The sequence below is a fragment of the Phalangium opilio genome, unplaced genomic scaffold (genome assembly GCF_054372755.1).
Source record: "Phalangium opilio isolate 3A_F unplaced genomic scaffold, DU_Popi_V2 ptg000041l_1, whole genome shotgun sequence".
Lineage (NCBI taxonomy): Eukaryota > Metazoa > Arthropoda > Arachnida > Opiliones > Phalangiidae > Phalangium > Phalangium opilio.
In genome coordinates this window covers 5,543,855-5,555,270 of record NW_028324165.1, presented here as the reverse complement: position 1 = coordinate 5,555,270, position 11,416 = coordinate 5,543,855, and the positions used below count along the sequence as shown (strand labels likewise).

The 11,416-nt window shown below is 37.0% G+C and overlaps 1 protein-coding gene and 1 non-coding gene across 2 annotated transcripts; both read right to left on the bottom strand.

Moving 5' to 3' along the window:
* Window positions 1–652: 652 nt before the first annotated feature.
* LOC149679544 (uncharacterized) lies at window positions 653–1,634 on the bottom strand. Its single transcript, XM_089835735.1, has one exon. It carries the CDS (start codon window positions 1,556–1,558, stop codon window positions 734–736), a length of 825 nt encoding a protein of 274 aa, XP_089691861.1. The 5' UTR covers window positions 1,559–1,634; the 3' UTR covers window positions 653–733.
* A 5,518-nt stretch (window positions 1,635–7,152) lies between these two features.
* Window positions 7,153–7,225, bottom strand: TRNAV-CAC (transfer RNA valine (anticodon CAC)). The gene has a single exon. It is a non-coding gene; the product is annotated as a tRNA-Val (tRNA).
* Window positions 7,226–11,416: the final 4,191 nt, after the last annotated feature.

Below are 11,416 nucleotides of genomic sequence, written 5' to 3'. Positions count from 1 at the left end.
GTGCCACGAGAATTTTGTTAACAATAATGCAAGGCGTTATGCGATTGGTCGGAGGCTCTAATTTCAAATTAGCCTTAAAATCATTCCGATGTATTTCCTGAATGTTTCACTATCCGGACTGGTCTTATAATTAGAAGAATCGATATAATATTCACTTGATTTTCCACTTCACCCTCCCTTTAATTAGAATTAAGGAAAATTATTGATATTTAAAATAATTTCAACCATATTTAATTATTAAAAATCCGCTTAATTTTGTCTCAACTCTGAGAGGTTTATTTTGGCATCGCAATTTAATAATAATTTTGACCGGTTCTAATCGGAAGGATTCAATGATTTTAGAAACTGGACGGAATTGAAATGAAGGTAGTCGTTCCCAAGTCTTCGAGAAATATTATAGTTTCAAGTAGAAATTAAATTAAACAAACAAAGAGAGTGTGACACGATTTCGACCAACGAAATTCTAAGTTATCAAACTTCTATTGAACCGGTTTTGAGGTATATTCTAGAGCACTATTGCAAAAAACCAATATGAGAATTATGTTAAAAAAATTAAGTGCTTGAATTTTCTACATAGAAAACATGCTGAACAATGTTAATAGTAGCTGAAACGTAAATAAATGCAGGATACAAGTTATTTAAAGTCTAAATATTTTATTTCTTCAATAAACACCGTCTAATATATACAATTGTATTTACAAAAAGTAACATATCATAAATATAATTCGTCAAATTACTTAATAAGTTCGCAAGTCTTTAAGACTGGGTTGAAGATGGTGTTGCTTGGACAACGGAAAAGGTACGCCAGACCCCAAGAGCATTCATAGAAGATTGTCCTATCGGTTGGGTGTGGTATGTACACAGATTTTGGTCCATTTTCAGCTGGACAACAGACTCGTCCTACGCAAGGGCGTGGAGTTGGTTTCATTGTAGGTTTGCTCGTTGGCTTTTGTGTCGTGGTATCTGGCGGGCAAGGACAATGGCACGGCTTGATTGTTGGTTTAGGAGTCGTGGTTGGTTTTGGTGTTGTGGTCGTCGGCCGGCAAGGACAATGGCATGGTTTGTGCGTTGGCTTAGGAGTGGTGGTGGTCGAAGTCGTTGTGGGTTTTGGCGTCGGTTTAGGGGTAGTGGTAGTTGGCCAGCAAGGACAATGACATGGCTTGAGAGTTGGTTTTGGAGTAGTGGTGGTCGACGTTGTGGTTGGTTTCGGAGTTGTGGTTGTAGGCCGGCAAGGACAATGGCATGGCTTGTGCGTTGGTTTAGGAGTAGTAGTCGTGGTTGGTTTCGCTGTCGTGGTTGTCGTTTTGAGAGTTGTTATCGTTGGTTTCGAACTCGTTGTCGTCGTTTTAAGCGTCGTTGTGGTTGGTTTGACAGTGGTGGTCATTGGCTTGGGATGCTTCAAGTGATGTCCCTTGTCGTGGAGAGGAATCTTTTCCATGTGCTTGTCTGTTATCTGAATGTCGTTCACGGCTACATCAGTCTGGTCATTCTCAAGTACTGGTCCGGCGAATGAAAAGGCAAGAACGATGGAGATCACTGTAAGAATTTGGAATACCATGATGGAGTCGCAGGGTGAATCACTAAATCTCGAACTGAACCCAAAGCTGGAGCAAATGCTTGTTGTAATATGTGAATGAGTTTCGCACCTTTTATACGAAATGATAAAAATATTGAATATGCTTTCTCAACACGTTAAGTGGCCTAGCGCACCCTAAAATTCCCGTTTAAAATGGTCTTTACATATTTAAGTTTAGACAAAACCACGCCTCTCAAAGACCAAATAAATCAAGCTTTTTTATCATTTTTTATACCCCGATAAATGTTTATTTGAATTTATATCAATATAGCTTATTTTAATTTCTGAGTAAATCCAATAAAGCATTTTTTAGTTTAAATTCTGGTCACATGGTTCATGGAAAGTTTGGATAGCGTTATGCATGCTAGTTTCGGTAATGGTTATTTTGACTTTACTCCAACTATTTATTAATGGGTTAGTTCATTGTGAACTTTATTAATTTAGAATTATACGTTTTAGTGAAATTCAGAACGTGTTCAGTATGTTATATGAACGCTGAAAGTAACATTGGCGAAGAACTCACATTCCATTAACAAATTACATAAAAACGTCTTGGTTTGGACCAAGGCCGAAAAAACAAACGATATGTGTGAGGTTTATCAATTGACTGAAGTTTCAAATATTGAAATTTTTTTCTAGCTATTTTTATCCACTCAATCCTTAATCAATATTTAATTCAATCAACTGTTTTACTGTTAATCGATCTAGTCCCTCTAAATTAATTGAAAAAATTACATATCTACGCTTTTTCAAGAACAATTACATTTTCCGAAAACATTTTATCATGAAATTAATTGTTCTTGAAAAAGCGTAGATATGTAATTTTTACCTCTCCGAGTGACGTATGTCACGGAGAGGTTCTGTAACGATCGTGTGTGTCTGTTTGTGTGTGTGTGTGTGTGTTTGTGTGTGTGTCTGTTGTTACACCCACGTGACCGCGTTCGCAATTTCCAAATCGGAGCAAACGTGTTCGCCATTTCCGAACTGCATTCACAGTCACGGAAATGGCTCCTCTACTTGAGTTCTCACACCACCATCTTCTGGTCTTTGTCCATTCCACACGGACACCAAACTGTACATACTGGCTTCTAATCACCACCATCTTCTGGTCTTTGTCCATTCCACACGGACACCAAACTGTACATACTGGCTTCTAATCACCACCATCTTCTGGTCTTCGTCCATTCCACTTGGACACCAGTCTGTACATACTGGCTTCTAATCACCACCATCTTCTGGTCTTCGTCCATCCCACTTGGACACCAGTCTGTACATACTGGCTTCTAAACACCACCATCTACTGGTCTTCCGTCTATTCCACATAGACACCAATCTGTCTCATTGGCTTCTAACTCCATCGTCATCGTTCGGTTTAAGACATTCGCGGCGATCAGCTAGGGTTACGAGAAACGTCTAGCCTCCCTAGGGTGGGTTGTCCACCAAAGGTTTTCGCGATTGCGGTTGTTCTTGCTTTAAAGTGTAGTTCGACACCCTTATATACTACCTATTTGAGTAAGGAAAAGCAACCGGCGTATGCTTCATTTCAAACGCCAATATTAGTCAAGTCTCTCAAGTATGTTTAATTGTTCTTTATCAAAACGATGTAACGCTCAATAAGGCAAACAACTGACGAAGAAAATATTTAATATTAATTATATTTATTTTAATATTTAAGATGATCTTGTTTCTCAACTCAAAATTAATACGGAAAGAGTTAAAAAGCAGCTTATGTTTTTGTCTGTGTGTGTCCGTCCATTGTTACACTAGTGCGTCGCGTTAGCAGTTAGCCTTGTGTTGATGTGTTAAGAAATCATACAAAACCTTAATATTCCCTTTTTCCATAATATAAAGTGAAAATGTGGAAGTATTTTTCGTAATTATGATGCATTTAGTACTTTTGTAGCTTTAGAGCTCTGTTTCATTTTGATATTCCAAAGATTTTTTTTAATATTGTTATTTGAAATGGCTGTTTATATATTACTTAAGCTATACTACATCTGTATATAGAATAATCCTTGGTTTAGTGACTTCCTGAAGAAATCTAAAACCTAGAGTCCGGCGGGTATAACAAGTCTTATCCGCAATAGGCTTAGTGAAACAAAGAGTAAATAATTGGGCCTGAGGTGAAATAAACTTTTGGCTCTGATTTTCGTGTCTGAAATGAAGAGACATTAACGGTTCAGAGTGAACCGAAAGTTAAACACACTCTTAAATAATCAGGTTAAGATTTTATAATAGAAGAAAAGATCATGATGGCAATTAGATTAGTAAAAGGGCTAATGGTAAACGGGTAGTAGCTACAGACTTATTATTCTCTTTATTGTGCGCATTGACTATTAGTGCGTCTAGCTACAATTTAGCTTTGGTGTTATTTAACGTAAACCTTCATGTTGGCAAACTAGGAGTATTGTTGAGGTGAGACGAGACGATAGTGTTTACACTGCAAACCAGTTGTGAATGTAGCTATCAGAATATACGGTAAACAGCTGAAGCGTTGACTTCATTTCCTGTTCTTTTCCCCATTGACTGATCTCCATGTGTCCAGGATTTATCCATATTGGATGTAAAATGTCGTCTGCTTTACTGTACATTCGCTATGTTTGGAATACTGCTTCAATATTTCGTAAATTTTTACTTCAAAAAAGTGAAATAATTCCATATCTAGGTAAATAAGTTTGTAGTAGTAGACCTCTTGACTCGGAGAGGTAATATTTTGGTTTTTCCAACTTGTTACCTCTCCGAGTGACGTATGTCACGGAGAGGTTCTGTAACGATCGTGTGTGTCTGTTTGTGTGTGTGTTTGTGTGTGTGTTTGTGTGTTTGTGTGTGTGTCTGTTGTTACACCCACGTGACCGCGTTCGCAATTTCCCAATCGGAGCAAACGTGTTCGCCATTTCCGAACTGCATTCACAGTCACGGAAATGGCTCCTCTACTTGAGTTCTCACACCACCATCTTCTGGTCTTTGTCCATTCCACACGGACACCAAACTGTACATACTGGCTTCTAATCACCACCATCTTCTGGTCTTTGTCCATTCCACACGGACACCAAACTGTACATACTGGCTTCTAATCACCACCATCTTCTGGTCTTCGTCCATTCCACTTGGACACCAGTCTGTACATACTGGCTTCTAATCACCACCATCTTCTGGTCTTCGTCCATCCCACTTGGACACCAGTCTGTACATACTGGCTTCTAAACACCACCATCTACTGGTCTTCCGTCTATTCCACATAGACACCAATCTGTCTCATTGGCTTCTAACTCCATCGTCATCGTTCGGTTTAAGACATTCGCGGCGATCAGCTAGGGTTACGAGAAACGTCTAGCCTCCCTAGGGTGGGTTGTCCACCAAAGGTTTTCGCAATTGCGGTTGTTCTTGCTTTAAAGTGTAGTTCGACACCCTTATATACTACCTATTTGAGTAAGGAAAGCAACCGGCGTATGCTTCATTTCAAACGCCAATATTAGTCAAGTCTCTCAAGTATGTTTAATTGTTCTTTATCAAAACGATGTAACGCTCAATAAGGCAAACAACTGACGAAGAAAATATTTAATATTAATTATTTATTTTAATATTTAAGATGATCTTGTTTCTCAACTCAAAATTAATACGGAAAGAGTTAAAAAGCAGCTTATGTTTTTGTCTGTGTGTGTCCGTCCATTGTTACACTAGTGCGTCGCGTTAGCAGTTAGCCTTGTGTTGATGTGTTAAGAAATCATACAAAACCTTAATATTCCCTTTTTCCATAATATAAAGTGAAAATGTGGAAGTATTTTTCGTAATTATGATGCATTTAGTACTTTTGTAGCTTTAGAGCTCTGTTTCATTTTGATATTCCAAAGATTTTTTTTAATATTGTTATTTGAAATGGCTGTTTATATATTACTTAAGCTATACTACATCTGTATATAGAATAATCCTTGGTTTAGTGACTTCCTGAAGAAAACTAAAACCTAGAGTCCGGCGGGTATAACAAGTCTTATCCGCAATAGGCTTAGTGAAACAAAGAGTAAATAATTGGGCCTGAGGTGAAATAAACTTTTGGCTCTGATTTTCGTGTCTGAAATGAAGAGACATTAACGGTTCAGAGTGAACCGAAAGTTAAACACACTCTTAAATAATCAGGTTAAGATTTTATAATAGAAGAAAAGATCATGATGGCAATTAGATTAGTAAAAGGGCTAATGGTAAACGGGTAGTAGCTACAGACTTATTATTCTCTTTATTGTGCGCATTGACTATTAGTGCGTCTAGCTACAATTTAGCTTTGGTGTTATTTAACGTAAACCTTCATGTTGGCAAACTAGGAGTATTGTTGAGGTGAGACGAGACGATAGTGTTTACACTGCAAACCAGTTGTGAATGTAGCTATCAGAATATACGGTAAACAGCTGAAGCGTTGACTTCATTTCCTGTTCTTTTCCCCATTGACTGATCTCCATGTGTCCAGGATTTATCCATATTGGATGTAAAATGTCGTCTGCTTTACTGTACATTCGCTATGTTTGGAATACTGCTTCAATATTTCGTAAATTTTTACTTCAAAAAAGTGAAATAATTCCATATCTAGGTAAATAAGTTTGTAGTAGTAGACCTCTTGAATCGGAGAGGTAATATTTTGGTTTTTCCAACTTGTTTCAATTAATTTAGAGGGACTAGATCGATTAACAGTAAAATCAGTTGATTGAATTAAATATTGATTAAGGATTGAGTGGATAAAAATAACTAGAAAAAAATTTCAATATCTGAACTTCAGTCAATTGATAAACCTTACACATGTCGTTTGTTTTTTCGGCCTTGGTCCAAACCAAGACGTTTTTATATAATATCTGTCACTTCAGTCTTAATGTAATTAAATTTTGAATAATTATGTTTGCTTTACCGTCATACATTTGCACTCTAAAATATAATGGTGCATTCAAACACCATATATGCTGTTTTTTCCAGTGCCAAAAAAGACATCATTTAAGGTGTACTTTAACCCCATTTCTATGATCAATTCACGCCATTTACTAATATTATTTGGAAGTATTAAGGAAATATTAGGCATTTAAGCACCATTTACAGTGGCTTTTAACATCTTTTTTTTGACAATCTGTTGAACTTCTAATATTACTTAGTTTAATGGTTTTAAAAGTATACTACCTATGTCATATTATTAAACCAAGTGAAGTGAAATAATTGTTAAATATTTATTATAACCAGTACACCACAGACACGTGGTAAGTCTAAGTTTTCCAAGAGATGTAACTAATTATTATGTCCAATCACGATGGTTTAAACATGTATCTACCTGGGCTCCAACCTGGGACTTTCCTTGTATGAAGCGGACGTGATAACCACTACACCATAGATACGTGGTAATACTGAGTTTTCCAAGAGATCTAGCTAATTCAAGCGCCCAATCACGATGGTCAAAACATGTATCTACCAAGGCTTGAACCTGGGACCTGGGACCTTCCGCGTGTGAAGCGGACGTGATAGCAACTGCACCATAGATACATGGTAGCACTGAGTTTTCCAAGAGATCTAGCTAATTCTTATGTCCAATCACGATGGTCAATACATGTATCTGCCAGGGCTCGAACCTGGGACCTTCCGCGTGTGAAGCGGACGTGATAACTACCACACTACAGAGACGTAATAACACTGAGTTTTCCAAGAGATCTAGCTAATTATTATGTCCAATCACGATGGTCAAAGCCGTACTTCTGTAATTAACTAAAATTAACATACTTAGACTTAATTGTTTTGATCAAACTGGCTGATAGCACACCCTGAATACTTGATTGTTAATTTAAGATAATTCCGAAAAGTATCTTCGCTGTAGTTTTTAAGTTATCGGTGGGGAAAAATCACGAAAAACCCATGTTAATCTCCATAGGAAATTAGCAAAAGCGGGTGAATATTACTTTAACGTTACAAAACGGTATCAAGTCATAGCTACAAGGGCCTACCGGCGCTGTAGAATTTTAACCGCTTATTCCTTAAATAGATTGATATTTTGAAAATTTTGACCTAGATGTAGCTAAAGCCCCAAATACTCTACTGGACGCTCCTGTGTTTTCTTTTATTTGTGCAATGATACTTGTTGCATTTTGGTTTAAAAACTGTACCTGTGAAATTTCTTACTCCCTAATTTGGCAAGCCTTTTAAAACGCGATGGAAAAGGGACAGAAAGAAATGAGACAAGTTGTTCGGTTCGAGTTACGCTAAAAAATTTACTTTTCCTAATCGCGACATTTCTAGAACGTAATATAGCCACTGTTATTAAAACAATTGCGCATCAAGTCATGATATACAGTGTTTTCGTAAAACACATGGCCATCGAACCGTAAGGTGAATTCTATAATTGTTTGGCACTAAATCCCCAGCAATCATCCCACAAACCTCGTCTTGACGTGGGACAAAAATGCCCAAGCGCGTCTTGCCAAATATTTAAACGCTAATAGAGTAATGATGAGGGAACTATTTATCGTGTATGTGATTCGGTTTAGTAACCTTGCTCCACATGGTCCGATGTTGGGAACTGGGAAGAGTGACGTTACACTTACCCCACTTTGTGGTACACTTCTCTCGAAGAGAAGTATTATATACTTCTGGTATTAGTAATTTGATGTATATACTGACATATTTCATTGGGAATATGTTCTCTATGAAGCGCTTTAATAGGAGTCCTCTTGAATATTTCACGTATCCAAAAGACATAGCTGGTTTTTACTCAACACAGATTCGATTAGCATATTCTATCAACCTTCCGTCAAATGGCAATGACTTAGGATACTGGTATCTTTGCCAAGAACAATCGAAAATCCATCAATATAAAATGACCATTTTCGTAGAGCTGAAAGGGGATTTTGGGAAACAACTTCCAGTATTTGTAATGAAGTTTGCAACAAATTTTGATACCATGTAGCAGGAGTTCATAATAACCCGAAGTACGAAACTAGTTAAAAAGCCCGTAACAACAAAGTTTCACCGTAAAGCTCAGCGGATTCATACACCGCTTAACTCCCAAAGAAATAGTTACCCCATTTTTTAGCGCCCACGCGCATTAACTTACACACTTCCGGTTTAGCACTATTTTATCTTGTGATTTTGGGACCGAAAATGGCTCCCGTCTGTGTCTGTCGGAACGGTGTAAATTAAGCCTTGGCTAAGAAGTTGGCTTTTAGTCGGGGTCTCTAGTTTTCTACAAAACATTTAAACAATCGTCAATGATGTTTTGTTGTAATATGTGTGAGTGAGAATTCCGTGGTTAAATTAAAACGGTTTGGACAAATTTATTCCCAGTATCTTTAATATAAGAATTGCAACGTGTTTCTACGTCCACCATATCGCCATTTTCCTTTTCGACGGAGATCCCAGCCAACGGAAGTTTTGGAACGAAAACCAAGGAGCATAGATACCACTACGATATACTGTAAGGTTGTATGTCCATAAACAGGCTAATCCTTTCTATGCGCAACGACAGAATCTTGTTGTTCGCGATTTTTACCATTAGCTCTATGGCCAGTTTCATACTTCCCCCCCGAAGGGGGGTTATTATGAACTCCTGCATGTAGTTAAAGTTCATAAATTTTCATGCTACTGTAAGACATTCTTAATGAACACTCTAGAAAGTTTACAGTATTGCAAGAACAACGTAAAATTTTACAAAAATCAAAGGGAAGGGCTATTAGCAAAAGTGAATAGGCTACTACGTACAGAAAGTGAAGAACTTCCGCGTTGTTATGAAACGTGTTATTTCTCTCGCTCTCTTAAACGTCCCCGCCTTAGCGGAAAACCACAGTAACGCGGTGGCGAATCACTTGTACCTTTGTATCCCTACCTCTTGAAGTTATAGTTCCTTGTACACGTGACTATTAGACCGAGTGGGGAAAGGTATAGCCCCTCCCATTGACATGCGCGGTAACCACTGGATGTTTTAATTCCAACAGCAACACGTAGATGGCGGGAAAAATCTATCCTATGGCGCGAAATTGAAATTGCTTCATTTTAGAACATTGGTCTTGCTAGAGATAATGTTAGTTCGAATCTTAATAAAAAGATGAATATTCGTGGTATTATATAGATTTTAAAATATATTTCTCGCCATGTTTTAAACAACATACACATGGTTTATTACAAAACAATATAAGTTAATATTTTTAAGTCCATGAGTTTTTATTATTATTGTATAATTATGGGAATAAGTTGTCTTTAGGATTTAAATTTATTATTTCTTAAATAAATATGAGTTGTAAATGTCCAATCCCGAGTTTCAGAAGCACAGAAATGGACGTATATTTCCCAAATAATCCCAACGTTAGGAAACAATGTTTAAATTTATCGGTGGACCAAGCAATGATGCCTTAAAAGGATAATACCGGCACTTCCGTCTTTTGCAAGATAATGTCTTGTTCTATCAAAGAAAGACTAATAGTTTACTAATAGCCACTTCGTTTGCATTATCATTTTTCTCTGAATTGCTTTGGTAGAAATAATAAAGAGACTCCCACATGCAGTTCCTTCAATTGAGCCCCAAAACCAACTGATGCATTCACAGTATCTATGTCTGAGATGAATAAAAGAATGAACAGAGGAAATGCACAACAAGTTTGGATTTAATAACATCTCTTGCTCTTTTGCAATCAGGATTGCTTTTGTTATTTATTGAGGTTAATTCCATGATGAGGAGAGACGTTTTTGTAAAGTGCTACGCTTGGCTACTTTGGCCAAAAAGTAAGTAATCGCAATTATGAAATAGACTTTGCTTGGGCAAAATTAATGCAAAGTTAAGACCATAACAAAACAAGTCATTATCGTCATTATTTACATTTGTGGGAGCTAAATTGACTCCAAGAGCCGCTCTTTACAAAGACTACTCTCCTCATCCTGCAATTAACTGCAAACGTTCACAGAAAAATGATCCTTCAAACAAATTAGCTATTAGAAAACTGTTAGTCTTTTATTGAAAAAAAAAGACATTAAATTGCAAAAACGCAAGGGCAGGTATTTTCCAAGCAATTCATCATCGCTCGGTCTACCAATAATTTAAACCATTTTTCATAACGTCAGGATTAATAATAATAAATGTAAATCCTTTATTGTTTAGTAATAAATAATGTGTACGAGTAGGAAATATACATATAACACAAATATTCACCTTTTCATTATGATTTGAACTAACGTTACCTATAGCAACACCAATGATCTATAACTAAGCATTTTAAATTTCGCGCCAAAAAGTAGATTTTTTCGCCATCTACGGGTTGCTGTTGGAAGTAAAACATCTAGTGGTTATCGCGCATGTCAATGGGCGGGGCTTTACATTTCCTCACTGGAACTACTTTCGGTGATGTAATTGCTTTGAAGCACGATTGGCTGCTCTAAACGGAGGAAAGTTCGAATACAACCAATCTGGTTTGACTTCATCTTTTACGCGTCGTCTGCTCAAGAGTTTTCTTTAAAACCACAGGAAAAGGCGCTACAGAATTCGATTTCTACACTTTCTTTACGTAGTAGCCTATTCACTTTTGCTATTAGTAAAGGTTTTCATACTGCCCATTCTGATGTCACGGATATGCCATATGGATGACAGGGGGAAATAAGATATCTGAAGAATAATTTCTGTGTAGTTAAGCTTAAGATGCAAGAAATTTAAAAATTTTAAATATTTTATTTCTCCACCAAACACAGTCAAGAATATATAGCATTGTATTTCATAAAATTAACATGTCATAATATAATTCGTCAAATCACTGTTCAAGTACACAAGACTTTAAAACCGGGTTGAAGATGGTGCTGCCTGGACAACGGAAAATGTACGCCAGTCCCCAAGAGCATTCG

What these genes read in the sequence shown, in the direction of transcription:
- LOC149679544 (XM_089835735.1), bottom strand. Translation starts at nt 1,558, where the DNA reads ATGGTATTCCAAATTCTTACAGTGATCTCCATCGTTCTTGCCTTTTCA.